The sequence below is a fragment of the Chiloscyllium plagiosum genome, chromosome 13, assembly GCF_004010195.1.
Source record: "Chiloscyllium plagiosum isolate BGI_BamShark_2017 chromosome 13, ASM401019v2, whole genome shotgun sequence".
Taxonomy (NCBI): Eukaryota; Metazoa; Chordata; class Chondrichthyes; order Orectolobiformes; family Hemiscylliidae; genus Chiloscyllium; species Chiloscyllium plagiosum.
This window is the reverse complement of record NC_057722.1, coordinates 1,327,851-1,351,154: the sequence shown is the minus strand read 5'-3', so window position 1 is coordinate 1,351,154 and position 23,304 is coordinate 1,327,851. Positions and strand designations below refer to the sequence as shown.

General features: G+C 41.6%; 1 protein-coding gene across 1 annotated transcript in view; it reads left to right on the top strand.

Moving 5' to 3' along the window:
- The window catches only part of LOC122555678 (ephrin type-B receptor 1), a 454,146-nt gene that overhangs the window by 326,921 nt on the left and 103,921 nt on the right, over positions 1 to 23,304 (top strand). Inside the window, exon 6 of the mRNA XM_043701673.1 lies at positions 17,453 to 17,577. Within this exon, the coding sequence (XP_043557608.1) occupies positions 17,453 to 17,577 (125 nt within the window). The remainder of the gene's footprint in view (positions 1 to 17,452; positions 17,578 to 23,304) is intronic.

Here is a 23,304-nt window from a genome sequence, read left to right as displayed (position 1 = left end):
GTTCAGGATCTGGTTAATCGTGATGCCTCTGCCAGAATCCAAGGGAATTTGGTTAAATTAGTGATGTTTAATGCAAAGTGGGGTGGCAAGATCATCTTTGTTTGGAAATGGCCGTTGCTTGCTAATGGGGTAGCATGATGCCACTCGCCTCTTCTCAGCCCAAGCCACAATGACATCCAGCTTTGCTGCATATGTGCATGAACAGTTTAATTAATGTCTGCAACTTTAAGGCTTTTAAACATGAAGAAATGAAGCTCATTACACAGGTCAGAAGTGAAGCACATGTGTCATTTTTGTGTGTAACCATTCTCCAGCTAAGTGCTCTACCCTCCACTGAGTCCCTTAACAGGCAGCCACATCAGTCAGCTTGTAGCCAGTACTCCTGCTGCTGAGGCATCACAAACTCTGGTTCTCATTAAACCCCAAAGCTTGGAGCAAATTAAATTCAGCTTCACCCCTTCAAGCCGTTCAGTGTTTTCCTCTGGTGAATCCCCCATTTGATGAAAATACCATGCCACTAGACGGAAGATGTCAACTGCATATCAAACAATATACCAGCGAAAAAAATGTTTAAGTTAAAATTAAGTCAGCCTAATTCGAAACCCATCTGAAGCTTTTAAAGGCTTGTAAAGATTTAAATCCACCTTGTTTTGTAAAATCCCAAATAGATTACCTTGCAACTTTGCTTTCAACATCTCAACCTCTGCTGCACCAGTGTGGCACTGCCCCATTTCCTTCAGATTTCCTTCTGAGTCAGATGGCTTTTCGTGTTGAATTTAGAACTAATCTGTGGGATCAGACTGTCCCCAGTAAAGGTCGGGATTAGTATTATTCTGTCATTGGTGGATGTTTCTCTTTTCAGAAAGAAGGAAGGGTTTTTTTGCATCCTGTCTATCTTAGCTGCACAGTGAAATGTTGTTAAAAGATGTTTTCAATTATTTAAATCAATACAACTGAGACAGAGCTCTTGTTTGGTTTTTCTTCAGGCTTTATTAACTGTTGTTTTCTTTCTCATGTTTTGACTCATTATGCTTGCCAATTCTGCAAGAAAGAGTTAATAGATTTCCGACCCACATGAATCATCTCTGCCTGACAAGACATGAACTAATTTAGTTTGTATTTGAAGGTAACCACATTCCTTGGTAAACCATGACTTCATACCACCCAAGTTGAGTTCATTTCTTATTTATGTTCAAGCACTCAAAAGATGTCATCAGTCCTCAGTCACTCTGCTCAGAATACATGTGTGCTCATATCAAAACCAGTCAACATTCAATTAATATAGATTACCTCGGCCATCAGAATTTCTGAAATGAAATGCATGCAATAATGTAATGGTATGAGTCAATCAGTATTGGACTGAATCCTTCTAAAGTGCTTTCTTTGTCAAATAATAGCTGAGTCATTTTTGTCAGACGTTCTACTTGTGGGAACCTGAATGCCAATTAGGAAGACTTCAACTGTGGGTGGACACGTGTCAGAGGGACAGTGAGGGGGCCTTAAGTGTTCCATTTGATGCTGTAAAATTGGGGAAGATTTCCCTTTAAGTGATTGGTTCCTTTTAAATAAGTCCCCACTATTCTTGCATCCTGGTTCACAACCTTTCTCCCATTGCTGTTGGTCAAATTGTTGACTTTTTCGTTGATCCTGATGCAGAGGGATGACTTTAGACTTTATGTTTCTACAATGTAATGTCTTGAATGAAGCAGTAGGTGAATTCTGAATGAGGAGGATATCCTACTGACATTAATTGTGGCCTACCTGGTTTGTTACTGCCCACATTTCATTTATTGGGTGAATTATTCTTTAACAACATGGAAATTTCAACTCAAAAAGAAGCCATTTAGTCCCTAGCACCTTCCACATGAACAAATAGACCCATCATATTTGACTAGCCAGTTTCGGAATTCCTTCAACTCCATTTTCTTTATTCAATAACCAGTCTAACCTTGAATGGCAATAGAGTTTTTGCCTCAACCAATATCCCTGGAAGTGAGTGCCCTACTCTTTCTGTTCTTTCTCTGTAAAGAGGTTTATCTTGCCCTCTCTTAACTTACTTCAATCATATTTCTTTCTAGACCCCTGAAATCTAGTGAATTGTCTTCTTCTATCGAATCTGCTACATTTTTCACAATTTTAAGCATTTCTGTTGTATCTTCCTGTAATCAAAGTTGTCCATTCAAATGGACATCCAGTTTTTCAAGCCATTTTTCATGTTTGCTCCCCCAGTTCTGAGGTATAACTGCACACTGAACAGAATCTGGAGGTATAAATTTTAAAACCTCTGTAATTTCTTCCTTTCAACAGATTTTTGGGAAGAATAATTTCGGGTCTTGACATTTTGTCAAACTAACTTATCTAAAATTATCCTTCTATCCATTATTTAACAACTCATCTCATTCTTAACCATTGCAAAGCCCACCTCCTCCAATGTCCTTCTCTTTAGTGACAACCGAGTCAAATGGTAATTTGCCGTCATTTGATCAAATACATTAGATGTTTGTTTTCTCTCAGCGGTCTCGTCTTACTGTAAAAGGAGCCCTGTTTGTACTAAGTAATTTGTATATGCTAACTTTATTGTTCCTTCTGATGGCTTCTTTTTAAAAATACCTCCGCCTACTCTTTGCTTTTTCTCATCCTGTTAAACATCATTTTTTAAAATATATTTTCTTGTTCATCTTTAGCTTTATTTAATTATTGTTCTAATTCTTTTCAGCTTCAGTTTCAGTGACGTATGAATAAGGAATAGGTCTGGGGACATGCAGTCCCTCAAGCCTGCTTCTCCATGGCTGATCTGATTGTAATCTCAAATCCACATTTCCATATACCCCTGATAGCCTTTTGGAGATGCTGGTGTTGGACTGGGGTGGACAAAGTTCAGAAGTCACACAACACCAGGTTACAGTTCAACAGGTTTATTTAAGATCACAAGCTTTTGGAGTGCTGCTTCTTCATCAAGTGAAGTGAAGTAAACCTTTCACCCCTTTTGTTTAACCCAAATCTGTCCACCTCTACCTTAGAAACATGAAGGGATTCTGCTTCCTTAGCCATGTCTAGAAGAGAGTTCGAAAAGGTCGTGGCCTTCTAAGAGAAAATAATTTTGTGTCATCTCTATTTTACATGGTCTTCTCCTGGTTTTTAAACAATGAACCTCCTTTTTGGTACTCCCATCAGAAAAAAATATCCTCCCGCTTACTATCCTCTCAAGCCTCTTCAGAGGTTCATATGTTTTATTCAAGTCACCTTTTACTCTGCAACCAGCTGGTACAAGCCTAGACCGTCTAACCTTTCCTCGTAAGGCAACCTGGCCATTTCAGGTTTATCTTATGAATTGGTTTCCAAATTCCTTATCTAATCCAGAAAGAAGATGAAGTTTCCTTTTCAGTGGAAGCCATTCATTCCTGTACCTTAGCGATCTCAGCAAGCTGTTGCTCTATATTCCTGTGCACTGAGAGGAATTGCTGACTGGAAAATGTCCAATGTCTCCCAACCTTGTAGCTGCATGATTCAGCCATAATAGAATTACAGTCATCAATCACTCTCAGTTTGGCAGTGACAGGCCCAGACGTCAGGAGAGGCAAACCTGTGGGAAGTATGGATGCAAAGACCATTCTGAGTACTTTTTCCGCCACCATGTTTCAGATTCTTCTATACCAGATCTCAAATGTATGTTTACAAAATACATCTGAATTTGTAGTTGAAAAAGGATTCAATTACATTTGAAGAATGAGATCATATTTCTTATTGAAATATGTAATATCCAGAGAAGACTTACAAGATGGATGCCAAGTGAGTGTTCAGTCTTCTGGGGGGGGAATCTAAATCTTTAAGAATAAGAATCACTAGAACGCAGATAGAGGATGTTTGGCCCATTGAGTCTGTATCAACCCTCTGAAGACCATCCTACCCTATCTCCACTACCCCACATTAACCATGGCTAACCCACCTAGCCTGAACATCCCTAGATACTACAGGGTAATTTAGCATGGCTAATCCACAGAACATACATATCTGTGGACTGTGGAAGTAAACCGGAGGGAGAATATGCAAACTCCACATAGACTGTCACCTGAATCAAACCCAGTTCCCTTGTATTATGGATCAGCAGTACTAACCACTCAGTCACCCATAGGAGTCATTTTAATCATTGATGAGGGGAAGCTCCTTTCTACAAAGGGTCATTGGAATTCTCTACCCCGCAACTAGAGAATCATGCAGGCTGAGCATTATGGCTGGACAGGGGTGATGATTGACTAAAGAATCCAGCAAGTTTGACAATAGGGAGGCCCTGCCAATACCAATGGCTTTTTAAATTCATTTGCTGCACCGTTGGCCCTGAGAGCAGCCAATTCTGCAGGCTGGCTGATGAGAGGGAGAGCAGGAGGCTGGAACTGGAAGCTGTGAATAAACCTGTGATCAGAGCTCCTGACAGTTCTGGCTGTGAGCAGTATATAGGGAGGATGATAGTTGGCCCAAATGGAAATTCAAAGCCCAGAAGGAAAATCTTGAAAAAGCCCTTTAAACCTATTCACTGAACCTTGTTTGCAAAATGATCCAGCTCTAGGCTAGGTCAAATCTGGTGGCTCTAAGTTTGTTCAAGGGATTGGTCTTGCCTGATCAGGATCCGGTTCCCCCACTACCACCTAACTTTCCAACAGCCCCAGGGTCCCCAGGCCTCCCAGGCCATTTGTCCTAACCAGGCCTCTATGTGAACTTGCTGAATGGAATCTAAAGAGGCTACCAAACCAGATTTACAGATGTACATTAGGACCCTGCTTCATTACTGTGGCTGTTCTATTCAACTAAGAGAGGGTTAACAAAGTAAGAAGGAAGCACAGTTAGTCATTGTAACTATCTCCTCTTGCTCCTCCAACTTCCATCAATGGAAAGAGTTATATCTTTGCATTTCTGTCCCTTCAAGTTATGCTGTTCTGAAAAAGTTAAACAGTTGACGATCAACATTATCCAGTCCTTAAATAACAGTAACATATCACAATTATCTCTCTTTTAGAAGAAATATGATCAATTAATGTAATTAATCCTCATAATCCAATTAATGTAATTAATCCCCATAATCTCATTTTCCATGGCTAACCTATCTAGCCTACATACCCTTAGACACTACGGGGCAATTTAGCATGGCCGACCCACCTAACCGACACATCTTTGGAGGAAACGGAACACTTGAAAGACACTGGGAGAATGTGCAAACTCGGCACAAGCAGTCACCTGGGGGTGGGATCAAACCTAGGTGCCTAGCACTTTGAGGCAGCAGTACTAACCACTGAGCCAATCATTTGGGATTGAGATGAGGAAGAAAGCTTTTCACTCCAAGGTCTGTGAATCTTTGGAATTCCCCATCACATAGGGTTTTGGATATCCTGTAACTAATATACGCAATCTGAGGTACTCAGAACTGAGGGAATATAGGTATGGGGAATCAATGGAATGTGGAGTTGAAGCCCAAGGTCACCAATAATTATATTAATTTTACAGCAGGCTCTAAGGACCAAGTGGTCTACTCTTACTGCAATTTCTTATATTTCTATTTTTCTAAACTGTACAAATGATTAGAAGTTTGCTCAAGTTGGAAAAGAAACACTGGGAAGAGATCAATGCTATTGAGGTCCAATGTAACAATATAAGTTCTACTAGTATTAAAGTAGCAAGCAAATTGCAATCGATGAGGTGAAAACTTTCAAAGATCCAAATGTACCAGAGACTGAGCATGAGCATGGGCTGGGAACTATTCTGAATTATTTACAAGTAGAGAGAGCAAGAACAATTCAAATGACAAATTGACTCCTAACTAAAATAAAGCAGACAAGAAGTCTCATTAATCTTCTCAAAATTTTTCAAGAACCAATTAAAAATCAGCAATGGCTGGAGGGTCATGAGGAATGAGCAAATTACACTGAGTGGCTGGTCTTCACCATGAGTAAGCTTATTGTGATTCAAGAAAATACAGGAGCTTTTCAATCTGTTTAGTGAGATTCTTCCCACCCAGCCACTGGAAACCTGCAAGCCACTGTCAAGGTGGGCGTCCTTTGTTTGAATGTCTTGGTGGATATGGGTATTTCCAGAGTCTTTTGATTCTTGCTAATCTGGGTCTAAGTTTTTAAAAAATTAAATAGCTTGAGTGTGTCCCTGTGAATGCAGAAAGATAAGTATCTCAGCGTTACCCTCTTGAGTTGTATATGTCTTCTTCAGAGGAGACCTATGTCTCTGTCTCTGCAGATGCTCTTAAACTTTCTGAACATTTTAAACATTTTCTGTTTTTATAGACACCCTGCTGCATTTGTTTTTATCATTGATTTCTCCATAGTTTGATTTGGTCATTTCAAAATTTGGTTGGAGGTCTCAATTTTATTTTTTGCTTGGGTATTGCTGACTGGTCCAGCCTTTATTGCCTATCTATAATTGCCCCTGGAGAAGGTGGTGATGAGCTGCCTTCCTGAACTATGGCAGTCTGTGAGGTTTAGAATCACCCACAATGCTGATGGGGAGGGAATTCCACAGTTTTTCACAGCATTAACTGAAGGAGCGGCAATAGATTTCCAGGTCAAGGTGGTGAGTGGCTTGCAGGTGGTGACGTTCGCATCTATTTGCTGCCTTCGAGTTGTAGTAGTTACAAATTAGGAAGGTGTTGAACAAGGGGACTTGAATTACTGCAGTTCACCTTAGAGATGGTACACAGTGCTACTGAGCTTTGGTGGTGGAGGGAATGGATGTTTGTGGATCTGGTGCCAATCAAGCAGCTGCTTTGCCCTGGATGGTGTTGAGCTTCTTTAGTGTTGCTGGAGCTGCCCCTGTCCTGGCAAGTGGTGAGTATTCCATCATACTCCTGACTTGTGCCTTGTCGATGGTGTACAGGCTTTGGGGGTGTTATTTGCCACAGGATTTCTAGCCTCTGTGCTTATAGCTACAGTCTTTATATAGCCCAGTTTATAGTCCAGTTCTGTTTCTGATCAATGATAACCCCAGGAAGTTAGGGGAGACAGAGTTGATAATGCTATTGAATGTCAAGGGGCAATGGTGAGATGCTCTCTTTTTGGATTTGAGACTGGCAGAAATGAGAATTTTCAGTTTAAAATGTGCAACCGCTGTTCTCTGTGTAGCAACTACATGCTCGACAAGGCTTCATCTATTTACATCACTGTGTTCATCATATTCTAAATTCATTGACATCACAAAATAGATCCTCCTTATTTTAATTCTGTTAGTGGGCATTTGATTTATTTTTCCATCATACAATATCTATTCGTTTCTTTTGCTGTAATCTTATATATTAAGTAACAGTAATTTAACTGCCCAGGAGTAGTTGTGATCCTTGTCTCTTTCTGTGATTAGTGGGATTCTGAAATGGGTTTTTAATAGCCCATACAGTGAGAATTGAGATGAAGAATAATGCCATTTATTCATGATGCAGCACCACATTCCAAGTGCTAAGTAATGATGTTCCATTTTGCGCCAGAAAGGAAACCTGTTATCTGGACAGCAGAGAGTCACATTGCAACATGTTTAAACAATTTTCTTCAATCTGCAGCAGTTATGTAATTGCCCATCAAGGTAGTTTAAGTAAAAGCAAATTAAAGTTCAACAGAAGTCCACACAAACTCAACAAACTGATTGTTTTGAGTGGGCACAATTTTAAAAGGAAAGGACAAATGTTTGATGATGCAGCCGACGCAGACAGCAATGAATTTTGGACTCGGGTACCAGTGGATGAAAACAAAACCTTTACAAGAGGTTTTATTTTATTGATAAGAAGAGAAAAGTACAGAACTTAAACATTGATTAAAAAAGAGAGATGAAGTTAAAGCTTTTCATCACGCTCTCATCAGGATTCTCAGTGAGTCGTTGTGATCTGCATAGCCTGAAAGGGTAGTGGAAGCAAATTCAATACGAACTGTCAAAAAACAACTAGATGCATCACTGGAAAAGGAAACAGTTTCTAAGTTGTGGGGAAATGGGACTAATTGGACAGCTTTATCAAAGGGCCAACACAGTTGATTGAATGGTCTCTTTCAATGCAAAATTATTCCATAATGTTGTCAATGAATGTCAAGAATGTAACAGTGTAAATTGATGCTGTGTAAAGGAAGCGCAGTGGAATTCTTACCCTTCCAAAACATCATGTGGAAACAGAAATCCTGTTCTCTCATTTTTGATTTTATGAAGAAGCTGAGTGCTACTGGTTGTTAATTTCCCATTCACAGCCCATCAGGATATTGGGGTCATGTCCTATTATTAAAGTGTTATCTGTCCTTTCCCTTGTTCTCTTTTTTTCCCCAGAAACCAGCAGGAGAAGGCAATGGGAATACCAGAATGCAGGGGCATAGATTTTAAAGTGATGTGCAAATCAGGAAAGGGTGATGTGAGGGAAAAAGCAATCTCACCCCACAAGTAGTTAGGATATGGAATTCACTGTCTGGAATTGTGGTGCAGGCAGGTTTAATTGAGATATTCAAGAGGGCATTGGATGATTATTTGAATAGAAATAGTGTGTGAGGTTTTGGGGAAAAGACAGGAGATTGGCACGAGATAATGATACTCATTTGAAGAGCTGGTCCAGGCATGATGGGCCAAAAGGCCTCATTCTGTGCTATAATAATTCTGTGCCTACTGAAATGATGTAGTGAGACACTCAGTTCAAGTATGGACAACAAATTTTGACTTTGTCAGCGGTATCGACATCCTGTGAAAGAATGAGGAACATTGGAGGCATATTGAAAAGTAATTTCCCAGTTTTATTTTGGTTAACTTATTGCACATCATTGTTTCAATATATATCTCAGATGGAAATGAGAGAAAAACTAATGTATAATCATTCACTGAGTTCCCAATACGGGAAACTTGGTCAAAGTGCGGCTTTGGAAAAGCACGGCATGTCAGGCAGCATCCAAGGAACAGGAGAGTCGACATTTTGAACATAAGCCACTCTTTCTCCTCATCAATAAAACTTGTTAACTGAGGGTTGTTAAGCAATGCAAAATGATCCACATATAAAACTTGCAGCTTGACAGCATTTGGTGCTCACCAGTGGGCACTGCAAAATATTCTTTGGCACTGGAGACAATTGCAAACAGGGCTAGGAACTAATTATGCCAGTCATTCCAGACTATTACACTTCAACGTCCAGTTGGATGAGGCCTGGTTTGCAGATAGAGAACATGCCAGTTATCTGCTGAGAACAGCCAATGTACGATGAGCAAATTTAATAACCCACATGGACTCAAGCAGTCAGTGCTACTGTCCTAATGTTTTTTGTATACTAAATAACGACTTACATTCATACAGCATCTTTCACAACTTCAGGCAATTTGAGCAAACTACCAAGTGCTGATGAACACATGGTCTACTTTTTTAATGACATTTGTTGAGGAATAAAGCTTGGCCAGGATATTGTTGGTCCTCTTGGAACAATGGAGTGTGATCTTCTATATCAGCTCAGGTGGGATTTCAGGTTAATATCTTGTGTGAAAATCAGCACCTACTTATAATGCAGCATTCCCTCCCTGTGTTGGCCTTGATCCTGTCTATAAGTCACTGTAATGGGATTTGTACAGAAGCTTCCAATTCAGGAGCTAACAGTTGGAGGTTCTATCATAGGGCGATGGGTGGATGAGTTTCCAACACCCAGTGGACTCTATGAATAGAAATTGCAAATGGGAAGCTGTTCTGTCTAACTGAGAGACCTGGGGATTTTGTAACATATCCTCTCAGTGAGATACAGCAGGAACACAATCTATCAACATCTGCACTTATAACATAACAGTGTGGTAGTACCTTGGATCCCAGACAGATAATTGTCTCCCACAGTAATTGGAACTTGCAGTAAAGGTTGGCCTGGAAATTGATCGAGTGCTCGCCTGATGTACCAACTTCCTTCTACCACAGTCTGTGACCTTAAGGCTGGAATAAATTGCTCATGACTAACTCCTGTCATTTGGTGAATGAGCGTGTTCCTCATGTAGATTATTCAATGTCACGTGCTCCACAGCTGAATCTATGAACAAGTGCAAATATTTTGATTGCTCTTCCAGATGGAATTTTTAAAATGTTATTTCTCTAGATATGAGAGTCCCTATCAAAGCCAGCATTTATTCTACAATCCTCATCATCCTTGATAAGCTCGTAGCTGTTGCCTGTTCTGCGAAACTTGTCACTACCAGCCAGTAGTCAGGGTACAGTACTGCCACCCATCATCCTTTACTCCTTTAATAAATACACAGCAATGACTTAGACAGCTCCTGGTTGCTAAGTCTAAGTGGTTAACAATGGGAAGCAATTAACCATTTGTGAATCTTTACAAGAGGAGGCAATTGTCTTAGTAAGATGTGTTTTATTACATGATGGTGATAGGTGCAAGATACATTGACAATTAAATACTAGGACTACCAGGAGACACTGAGGACATAACTTTCATGATTGGCATCTTGAATTAGATTCCTTTTCCCCATCCAGAACTGTACTAGATCTGCATATTGGGACTAGTTCAATCCTGGAAACCATGGTCAGCATGGATGAGTTGAACGAAAAGAGCCTGTTTTTCGTGCTGTATGACTCTATGACTCTGTTGGGTGTCCGAATACATACCCTAACATTAAACCTTTTGGAGCCATTACCTTACACAATGTGTAATGCAAAGGCATTCATAATACTGTTAGGGAGTGAGGTCCGGGATTTTGACCCAGCAACACTGACAGAACGGCGACATATTTCCAAATCAGGCTGATGTGTAATTTGAAGGGGAACTTCCAGGTGGTGATGCTCCCAAGCATCTATAACCCTTGTTCTCCCAATCGTGGGTTTAGAAGGTACTTTCTAAGGAACCTTGATGAGTTGCAGCAAAGCACCCTATAGACAGTAGACACTGCTACTACTGGTGGAGGAAGGTGACCTGGATGCTAATCTTACAGTACCACATACCATAATGCATGGGAAGGACTAAGAGGTTAAAGAAAATTATTGCAACACTTTCCCTTTGAACAGACACCCTTCTGTGAATCATGAGAGATCTTGCTTGCCTTGTGTAATCACAGCTGATTGTGGATAGTCTACCTGTGGTACAAATGCACAGATGGAAATGTCAGGCAATTGGCTTCAGATACTAAGATCGAGACTTGACAACATGATGATTAGACCCCTGACAGAGTCATTTGTTTCATACACTTGCCTTTCTTTACTCCTCTTGTTCTGCTTACCAGCTTGCTCTGTTGGTATTTCATGCTGACAAAATCTAGCCTGACCTTCAGAGCTGCTCACAGTGATTAAACACACCTCGCACCTGCTATCCTCTTCCAGCAACATTACTGACATTTAACGGCAAAAGAGGAAAGAAAAAGCAAGTGCTCCACTTTATATTTGTCAAGTCCACTAATTGACAGAAAGAAACGATGAATTGAAACTTTAATTGACAGTTTCAGAAATAGCTTGTGATGCATTCCAAAGGAACTCAGCAGTGAATGCGAGACGCAGCCTGATTTATGTATTTCAGACAGATGAACATTCTTGTTCGAAAGGGGAAGAAAGGTTCCACTGTAACACCACAGCCTTTCTGACACCCCTTCATGGATAGATTAGGAGGAGCTGCTGAGCTGGTTCCCTTTTTGTAGTGGGAAAGCAGGCGTTCCAGTGAGTTTTCCATTCTGAGACAAGAACAGAAACTGCTGGCAAAACTCAGCACGTCTAGTGGCATCTGTGAAAAGAAAGCAGAGTCAACATTTCGAGTCGGCTGACTCTTCAAAAACTTTCCATTCTGTTTGTCTGCCTGGACTCCCGGTTCAAATTCCGGTTCCTGTGATCTCTCAGTGACAGAAAGGTAGACGGTCAGCCTTTCGGTGGCTGGAGGGAGAGGGAGGTATGAGCTGAAAATGTGTTGCTGGAAAAGTGCAGCAGGTCAGGCAGCATCCAAGGAGCAGGAGAATCAACGTTTCGGGCATGAGCCCTTCTTCAGGAATATTCCTGAAGAAGGACCCATGCCCGAAATTGTGGACATTCTCCTGCTCCTTGGATGCTGTCTGATCTGCTGCGCTTTTCCAGCAACACATTTTCAGCTCTGATCTCCAGCATCTGCAGTCCTCACTTTCTCCTAGGAGAGGGAGGTATGCCAATGGAATGGTTATGTTTTTTGACTAGTAACTGAGAATATGAGGGTAGTTTCCACCATATTTAAAATAGAAATTCTGGAATTTTAAAGAAACTGCTTCCGCCAGTGGATGGGGAATCTCAAATGAATGGACATGGGGCAGCACGGTGGCTCAGTGGTTAGCACTGCTGCCTCACAGAGACAGCACCAGAGACCTGGGTTCAATTCCCACCTGTGGCAACTGTCTGTGTGGAGTTTGCACATTCTCCCCGTGTCTCCTCCGGGTACTACGGTTTCCTCCCACAGTCCAAAAATGTGCAGGCCAGGTAAATTGGCCATGCTAAATTGCCCATAGTGTTAGGTGCATTAGTCAGAATGGGTCAGGATTGGTTACTCTTTGGAGGGTCGCTGTGGACTGGTTGGGCCGAAGGGCCTGTTTCCAGACTGTAGGGAATCTAATCTAATCACCTCCACTTGGGAGAGACGAGTGTAAAAAAACTTGACTTTGGAAACTTGGAACCCGCAAGACCATCATTGTGGACAACTATTTCAAGTTCATTGGGTGATAGAACAGCTTTGAAAAAGCTGTTGTTTGAAAATCCAGATGCCTCAGTGGCCACCGTTCTCTAATCTGCAAGTGAAGTGCTAAAATCAAGCAGAGGAACCATGCAATGCCATTCAGCAGCCTCCTGCCCAGCTCACATGTCCAGGCAATTATGAGATCACGGCTGTTCTGAACCTGAAAACCATATCACTGCCATTTAATCCATAACCGTTGGTACTTACCTAAAATGATTTACCGAAACCCATCTTGAAAATTTCAATTGTTACACCATCATCTACAGCCTTTGAGGGAGAGAATTTCAAATTGGCACAAGTGTGGAAAGAATGTTTGCTGATGCTACATGGGGAAGTCACGCTCTTGTTTCAAGACTGGGTCTGTAGTTAGTGCCACAGTTAGCAACTAATGGGGGTAAAATGTGGATGTTTGGAGAGTTAACGTACTAGGAATAGGGATTAGGGATTTTGAGGGAAATGGTATCCTCCTGGTAATGTCACTGAAATAGTAAGGTGGATGCTGAGAAAATCTGGAGGACACAGGTTCAAGTTCCATCATGGTAGCTGGTGGAATTTAAATCAGTTAATAAATCTAGATTTGAAGAGTGAGCCTCAGTGTTAATGACTAATTGTTGTAAAAATCCATTAAGGGTCTTCATAGGAGTCATGTAAACAGATTTTAGGAAAGGAGACCAAAGATTTAGTCAAAGGGTTAGGTTTGAGGAATGGAGTGAGAGAAGGATGGCACAATGGCTCAGTGCTTAACACTGCTGCCTCACAGTGCCAGGGACTCTGGTTTGATTCCACCCTCGGGCAACTTTCTGTATGGAGTTTGCACATACTCCCCGTGTCTGCGTGGGTTTCCTTTGGGTGCTCTGGTTTCCTCCCACAGTCCAAAGTTGTGTGAGTTAGGTGGATTGGCCATGCTAAATAGCCCATAATATTCAGGGATATGCAGGCTTGGTGGATTAGCCAATGGGAAATGCAAGGAGGTATATATACATGGGATGCTCTTCAGAGGGTCAGTGGACTGAATGGCCTGCTTCCATGCTATAGGGATTCTATGAAGAGGTGTGCTGGAGACCTGTAGGGAGGGAATTCCAGAGCTTGAGGCCTGAATAGTTGAAGGTTTGACCTCAAAAAGTGGGGCCAGGTAAGAGTCAGAATTAAATGGATGAAGAGATATACAGAATGAGGCAAAAACAGATTATGTTTACTATTGGTGTCAACAAGAATGGTTCAGACTATTGGCAGCCCTTGCCATTCCTGAATTTAGAGGGGAAAGCTCTTCTCCCTGGATGATAGATTAGTACATGAAACTTACAACTGTTGCTGGAAAGAATCCAGCAGAGACAGGATTTGCATAAATTCAGTCCTTGTAATATTAGCTGTTTAAATTCTTCTTCTTATTTTGACGAGACCAGAATGTGCGTGTGTCACAACATCATCTCCCAAAATCTGACACCAGCACGAACATTGCAAGCTGAGAAAAATTAACAAATTTGAATGCCTGTGTTTAATATGTGTCAAAGAGGGAAAATGAGCTAGGGATCTCTTATGTGGTGGAGGCAAAAATAACATGATTAAACTATGCAACTCTGAAATAAAACTGAAAATACTGTAGACACATAGCAGTTCTAAAAAATGGTGAAGCCAACAGGTCAATATTTGGAGTGCATCAGAAATGGACTGTGAAAAATGGACATGCACATAATATGAGTAATGAATCAGTACCCCTGTGTTTAAAGAAAACAATGAAATACAGAGAGGAAGCGCTCAGTGAATTGATGCCACTGAACACTTCAATTATCCAATAAATGGAACACACAACTTGGTTTGAAATGACCTGTGTTATTCTTTGCAGACAGGACAATTCCTGTATTTGTTTGCTTGTGTTTTATAGATCTCTGCCACCTGTTTCTGATGAATATGCCAATGTCTCTCATTTTTCAGTTCTGCCAATGCTGGTTATCTCTGTCTTTACACACAGGTGCTAACTGACCTCTGGTTTTCCAGCTCCGTATGCACCTATTTTGCAGCAAGGTTCTCACCAATAGCGCAAGGGTTTCTAGACCCTGGAAGCAACCTTTGTATTGACATCACAAAGCTGCACCTCACTGAGCATAAATAGCACAGTGTGGGTGGAGTTGGAAAACCCTTGAAGGCGAGTGAGTCTTGAGAGCATACAGACATGAGCACATGGAGAAGATAGATTAATCTTTACCCAACGCAGCTCAAAATAAATCAAAGACTGGTATATTTATAATTACTATGTAAAGCAGCATTTAGTATTATTGCATAATAAATAGTGTTATTTTGAAAGCTGAAGCCTGAAGGCAGTTTTAACTCAGTCTACTTCCCAACCCAAACTCAAAATGCGATATTAAGCCACACAATAAAAGTGACAGAAATTCACATAATGAAAACAGATTGCAAGTTATTTCTTAGCTGCCTGGGCTCCCGGAGTCCGCAAATACCTAGGAGTCCTGACTCATTTAAAAAAAATATTTGATTCTAAGCAAAAGCAGACTTGACATAGCAATGTCTATGAGGTTCGTAATCTCAGACTAAGGGGTTGCACATTTAAGCTGAAAATGTGTTGCTGGAAAAGCGCAGCAGGTCAGGCAGCATCCAAGGAGCAGGAGAATCGACATTTCGGGCTTGAGCACTTCTTCGGGCTCATGCCCGAAATGTCGATTCTCCTGCTCCTCGGATGCTGCCTGACCTGCTGTGCTTTTCCAGCAACATATTTTCAGCTCTGATCTGCAGTCCTCACTTTCTCCTAGAAGGTTGCACAATTAAATCAGAGATAAGCAGAAGTTTAGTCTCTCGGAGGGTAGTGAATGTCTGACAATCTTTACTTCAGAGGACTGTCGAGGCTGGGTCATTAAGCATATTCAAAGCTGAGCTAGTCACATTTTGAATCAGTAAGGGAATCAGCAGTTATGGGCAAATGGCAGGAAATTGGACGTGAGGATGATCTGTTTTTTTTTAGATTAGATTAGACTACTTACAGTGTGGAAGCAGGCCCTTCAGCCCAACAAGTCCACACCGACCCACTGAAGCGCAACCCACCCAGACCCATTCCCCTACATTTACCCCTGCACCTAACACTACGGGCAATTTAGCATGGCCAATTCTCCTAACCTGCACATTTTTTTTTGGACTGTGGGAGGAAACCGGAGCACCCGGAGGAAACCCACGCAGACACGGGGAGAAGGTGCAAACTCCACACAGTCAGTCGCCTGAGGCGGGAATTGAACCCGGGTCTCTGGCGATGTGAGGCAGCAGTGCTAACCACTGTGCCACCGTGCCGCCCACAAATCTGATCAACCATGATCTTATTGAAAGATAGATCAGACTCAATGTGTTGAATAGCCCACATCTGCTCCAAAGTTGTTTTGCACTTTATAGCAGGCAGTGAATTGGGCTGAAATGTCATAGAGTCCCACAGCGCACAGACAGACTCTTTGGCCCAAACTGCTCCATGCCAACCAAAATGTTGATCCATGCTAACCCCCATTTCCCTGCACTTAGCCCATATCTTTCTAAAGCTTTTCTTTCCATGTATTTGTCCAAATGCCTTTTAAATGTTGTTAACATACCTGCCTCAACCACTTCAGCTGGCACTTTTATTCTTTCCCCTCTAACCTTAAACTGATGCCCTCTAGTCCTTGATTCCCCAACCCTTGGAAAAAGACTGAGTGCACTCACTCCATCCATGGTTCTCGTGATCTTATAGGAGAAAATGAGGACTGCAGATGCTGGAGCTCAGAGTTGAGAGTGTGGTGTGGTCAGGCAGCACCTGAGGAGCAGGAGATTCGACATTTTGGGCAAAAGCCCTTCATCAGGAATGGCTAATTCTCCTGCTCCTCAGATGCTGCCAGACCTGCTATGCGTTTCCAGCACCACACTCTTGCATCTCATGATCTCACACACTTCTGTAAGGTCCCCCTCAGTCTTGTAAGCTCTAAAGAAAAACGTCCGAGCTTGTCCAACCTCTCCCTATAACTCAGACGCTTGGGTCCGGGCAACATTCTTGTAAATTTCTTCTGCACTCTTTCCAGTTTAATAACATCCTTTTTACTACAAGGTGACCAAAACTGAACATAATACTCCAAGTGCGGCCTCACCAACATTCTGTATAATTGCAACATAACTTCCCAACTTCTGTACTCATATCCTGACTAATGTAGGCCACTGTGCCAAAAGCCTTCTTCACTGCCCTGTCTACTCTGAGTCCACATTCAGAAAACTGTGTTTTCAATCTGGGAAGACATTTCTTGGTGAGTTTACTGATTCAACTTAAGTGAACAGAAGTGTATTTGGAAATATCATTATTTGAAAAAAAAATCAAAACCAGTTTGGTTGTGGTCTAAAGTGAACCCTTTTTGAGGAAACGGCAGAGGGACAAATTGGACCACATCAAACAGTCACTGCTTTATGAACCTAAATGCAGGTGAAAAGAAATGACTCCCTTCCTCCTTCTCTCAACACTTTAGAACTCCAGCTGGCCAATGTGCCTTAGTTTTTGATCTCTACTGACTCCATCAGGGTAACTCCTGACAATTCTGCAGATTTGAAACCAAAATCTTTCCAGTAGTGAATCACATTTTCAGCGGGAGATGAGTTTAGCTTTACATCTTCAAAAGATTTCATTTCAAAAGCCAAAAATGTCGATTAGTTTGTAACAATGGCTTTGGAAAGTGACAATGAGAATGATGTTGTTCAAGAAGTTGTTTGGCTTTGAAAGAGAACATCGGCTTTGTTTTGATTCTTTCCACTTCTGTTTTTTTGTTTCAGCACCCTCTACAGTTCCCATTATGCACCAGGTGAGCTCAACAATGACCACAATCACGTTGTCCTGGCCACAACCCGATCAACCAAATGGGATCATCCTTGACTATGAGCTGCGTTACTACGAGAAGGTACAAACGCTTTTATATAAGCTGCGTATTATATTGTAAAGAGCACCATTCTTTGTGCCTTTTGAGTTAATTGATTTATCAAGTTGAAAAATTGTTAACGCCCATTAAAATAATTTTGATGCAATCAATAGAATCATATTTGCAGAAGGGCATGCAAGAATAAAGAAGCATTGTCAAACCAACTAAAAACATTTGTCAGCTCACAGTTCAAATTCTGTCTCCAACATTGCATACTTCTTTATTGAGAGGACATTAAAGTCAGAGCAAGTTTACAGAGCAAGGTGATATTTACAATGGGAAACTCTGTTGTATAAGGAAAGTATTTGCATTGGAGTTCGAAAGCTGAAGAGGAGATTTACTAGAGGGTCTTAAAATTGTGAAGACTTTAAGATTGGTGTCTTGGGAAAGGCTTTTTTTAAAAAGAGGAAACCAGTGATGACAGCAATATGTAAAAATGGCTGTTAGAGTGCGAGAAGAGACTGCAGGAAATTGTTTATACAAAAGGCTGTTGGAGTATAGAATACTTTACCAGATAATAAGACAAAGACCACTGTGTCTTTCTGGGAAATCTGCTTAAATATTATAGAAGCAGTGGAAGATTTAAGAGAGATTTTGTAAAGAGTGACTGCCCTCCACAGTGTATCCACCACCAATAAGGTACAGACTGGAACAGTGCTGGAACACTGGACATTTGCTTGATTTGGTGTAGTTGCAGCAACAATGGATAAAGTTGGTATTATCTGGGAGAAAGCAGTACGAGTGATTTGAACCATCTTGAACACGTTAAGCATTCACTCCCTCATCCAGCATACTATGGTTAGGGATACAATTCAACATATATCAGCAAAACATCTCTGGCCCAATCTCTCAAATCTGTGACTACAATCACACAGAAGGACAAGGCTGGCAAACGTCCCAAGAATGATTTTTTTTTTGAAAGCAGACCCATGGGGCAAGAGGGGGCAGTATGATTAATTTTGGGTTACTGTCACAAAGATCTCTCACATTGAATGGTTTCAAGAATACGTTATTCGTTCTATCTTTGGCAGGATTAAAGCAATGGTAAAATAATAAGGCCAATAGAACAAGAACGTTTGAACAAGCACAGTGCAGTGAGAAAATCACCAAGACTCTTAGCTGAACTGAAAAGTTATGAATTGTCATTTGGAAAGCATTGCTTTAGTGACAGTCAACATGGATTTATTGTTCCTCATGTCTGATGAAGCTGGTTGAGCTGTTTGATGAAGGAATAGAGAAGAAGGTTGATGAGGATGATGAGGTTGATGGATATATGAAATTTCATTAGTTGTTTGATAAAGGGCCTCATGAATGTGGACAATAACTTCCTCTTGTTTTGTGCCCACTATGAACATCCCTCTCTCTTCTGGGGATGTGTAGAATGGGTTTGACACAGAGTGAAGCCACTTCTTTGCCAATGTGCTTTCATTTCAAGCGGAATAATCAGTACATCAAGTGCTTTTTTCTCCTTTTTCAACAGCAGCCCTTCTTGTGGCTGCCCTGAGAAAAAAACTCATACTTTGTGTCACATTCTAATCATTGAAACTGGGTTGTGAGTGCCCTAAAGTCATTTCACAGTTGACAGAGATGAGAGAAGTCTCGAAACCAATCAGTCCAGGATGATTTGGTGTCTAGGGGGCAGAGGTATGCTAATCTGCATCATTCAGAGCGTAGCACTGAATACTTTTAACCTCTTTGAATAAATTTGATAACTATTCAAATGGAAACAGTTTTCGGAACACAGTATTTCTTTTCTAATTTGCATTGCCTGTGAATAATCCCCAGTCATGTGCCCATAGCTATCATTCAGTTATAGGAACAAATACCGACTGGTTATAGAAAGAAGCCAACTGCTGGTAATTGGATTCGGTCACAAGCTGTTTATGAAATCAAGTCAACTACGAGTTATTGGATCAGACCTGTTAATTGGTTGTGAATTCAGAATGCCAAGTAGATTTATCTTTTTTTTTTAAATTCTTCATGATATTTTATATTCTCCTGTCACATGAGCAGAGGAAGAAAAAGAGGGAAAAATATTCCGTAATGTGGACATCTGTGCCTTAACCAGTGTTTATTGTCCTTCCCTAATAGCCTCTCAAGAAGATGGTGGTGAGCGGCCATCCTGAACCACTACAGTGCATGTGGTGTAGGCTAACCCACAATGCACTTAGGAAGGAAGTTGCAGGATGTTGGCCCAGCGATACTGAAGGAACTGCAATATATTTCAAAGTCAGGATGGTGTGTGGCTTGGAGGGGATCTTCAAGATGATGGTGTTCCATGTCCTTGTCCTTTCTAGATGGTAGAGCACATGGGTTTGGAAAGTGCTGTTGAAGCAGCCTAGGTGAATTTCTGTAGTGTATCTTGTAGCTAGCACTCACTACTACCTCTGAGAATTGTTGGTGGAGGGAATGAATAGTGAAGGTGGTGAATATGGTGGGGGTTCTTTTGTCCTTGAATGTTGGAGCTGCACTCAACCAGGCGAGTGGAAAGTATTTCATCACATTCTTAACTTGTGCCTTGTAGTTGGAGGACAGGCTTTGGAGAGACAAGATGTAATCACTCACAGATTGACCAGCCCTTGATGTGGTCTTGTAGCCACAGTTAATGGGAAGCCTTCAAAAATGAGACGAGAGTCCAGAGACAGTATGTTCCTCTCAGGTTGAAAGGCAAGGCTAGTAGTTGTAGGGAATGCTGGATGAGTAGAGAAATTGAGCTTTTGGGCAAGAAAAAGAAAGAAGCATATGTCAGGTATATACAGCAGAGATCAAGTGAATCTTTAGAAGAGTATAAAGACAGTAGGAGTATACTCAAGAGGGGAAGTAAGGAGGGCAGAAAGGGGACATCAGATATCTTTGGCAAATAGGGTTAAGGAGAATCCAAAGGGATTTTATAAATACATTAAGGATATAAGGGTATTTAGGGAGAGAATAGGGCCCCAAAAAGATCAGCAAGGCAGCCCATGTGTAGAACTGCAGGAGATGAGTGAGATACTAATCGAGTATTTGGCATCAGTGTTTACTGTGGAGAAGGACATGAAAGATACAAGAGTGTAGGGAAATAAATGGTGACATCTTGCAAAATGTCCATATTACAGAGGAGGACGTGCTGGATCTCTTAAAACACATAAAAATGGATAAACCCCGAGGACTGATCAGATGTACGCTAGAACTCATTGGGAAGCTAAGGAAGTGATTGCTGGGTCCCTTGTTGAGGTATTTGTATCATGGATGGTCACAGGTGACGTGTCGGAAGACTGGAGGTTGGCTAACGTGGTGCCACTGTTTAAGAAATGTGGTAAGGATAAGCCAGGGAAGTATAGACCAGTGTTGTTGGAGGAAATCCTGTGGGACAAGATTTACATGTATTTGAAAAGGCAAGGATGGATTAGAGAGAGTCAACATGGCTTTGTGTGTGGGAAATCATGTGTCACTAACCTGATTGAGTTTTTTGAAGACGTAACAAAGGTGATTGATGAGGGTAGAGCGGTGGACATGATCTATATGGACTTCAGTAAGGCATTCGACAAGGTTCCTTTGGGTAGACTGGTTAGCAAGGTTAGATCTCATGAAATAAGGGGACAGTTAGTCATTTGGATGCAGAACAAGGTGGAAGACAGAGGGTGGTGGTGGAGGGTTGTTTTTCAGACTGGAGGCCTGTGACCAGTGGAGTGCCACAAGGATCGGTGCTGGGTCCACTGTTTTTTGTCATTTCTATCAATGATTTGGATATAAACCTAGGAGGTATAGTTACTAAGTTTACAGATGACATCAAAATTGGAGGTGTAGTGGGCAGCGAAGAAGGTTACCTCAGAATACAACGGGACCTTGATCAGGTGGGCTAATGGGCTGAGGAGTGGCAGATGGAGTTGAATTTATGTGACATGCTGCATATTGGAAAGGGTAATCAAGGCAGGACTTATATACTTAATTGTAAGGTCCTGGGGAGTGTTGCTGAACAAAGATACCTTGGAGTATGGTTTCGTATTTACTTTGAAAGTTGAATCTCAGGTAGATAGGATAGTGAAGAATGGTATGCTCACCTTTATTCATCAGAGCTTTGAGTATAGGAGTTGGGAGGTCATGTTGTGGCTGTACAGGACAGTGGCTAGGCCACTATTAGAATATTATGTGCAGTTCTGGTCTTCCTCCTATCGGAAGGAGGTTGTGAAACTTGGAAGGTTTCAGAAAAGATTTACAAGGATGTTGCCAGAGTTGGAGGATTTGAGCTATAGGCTCAAATAGACAGGGTCTATTTTTCCTGGAGCTTCAGAGTCTGATGGGTGACCTTATAGAGGTTTATAAAATCATGAGGGGCATGGATAGGGTAAATAGATAAGGTCTTTTTCATGAGTTGGAGGAGTCCAGAAATAGACAGCATAGGTTTAGGGTGAGAGGGGAAAGATTTAAACGGACCTTAGGGACAACCTTTTCAGGCAAAAGGTAGTGTGTGCATAGAATGAGCTGCCAGAGGAAGTGGTGAAGGCATCTGAATGGGTAAATGAATAGCAAGGGTTGGAGGGATATGGGCCAAGTGCTGGCAAATGGGACCAGATTAATTTAGGATATGTGGTGGGCATGGATGAGTTGGACCAAAGGATCTGTTTCTATTTTGTACATCTCTATGACTCTATTTATATTGTTGATCCAGTCCAGTTTCTAACTAATGACAAAACCCAATTTGTTGATAATAGGGGATTCACTGATGCTAAAGCCACTGAATGTCAAGGAGCGATGATTAAGTTATTTTTTTACTGGAGATGGTCATTGCTTGTCACATGTGTTTTGTGAATAACACTTGCCACTTATCAACCCAAATCTGGTTGTTGTAAAATCTTGCTGCATGTGAACCAGAATTGCTTTTATATCCAAAAGCAAATACTTAGTTTCACACAGAAGGAAACTAATATTTGACAGCATTCTTATTGTGCAGGTAGAGAATCAGAAGCTGAATCTTATAGTTCTTTGGCTAAGTTTGAGCTACACTCAGTTTGTTTGTAGGGTTTTTCGTTGTGAGGTTTAGATTGTTCGCTCACCTAATCTTATCATATCATAGAATCCACACAGTGGGGGAACAGGCCTTTCAGCCCAAAAAGTCCACACTGACCCTCTGAAGAGTGTCCTACCCAGATCCATTCCCCTAGGTTATCCCTGTAACACTGCATTTCCCGTGGCTAATACAGATAACCTACACAACCTTGAACGCTATGGGCAATTTAGCATGGCCAATCCACCTAACTTGCACATCTTTGGACTGTGGGAGGAAACTAGAGCACCCAAAAGAAACCCACACAGACACGGGGAGAAGGTGCAAACTCCACACACAGTCGCCAGAGGTTGGAATCAAACTCAAGTCCCTGGTGCTGTGAGGCGCCTTCCTAAACCTGTCTCATTAATGACCTACCATGGAGACTCTCACATCTAGTTTCCACGCCAGCTTGCCCAAATGCCATTTGGCACCCACGGATAGCTGGCAATTCGCCGGCACCCTTATGCCATTGCCATCTTTAAAAGCCCATTGTGCACATGATGGATAAGCTGCATCAGTCTCAAGCTGCCTTACTCAGTTCCTGACATTTGCCCTGACAGCAGAAAGCAGCTACCCACGTTAGAGGCAGGGATCTGGAGATCCTGCTGGACAGGATGGTGCCAACATGGCACTCTCTCCTCTCCAGTGGAGGCTGCAAGGCCAGACCATGCCAGTCTGCTCTG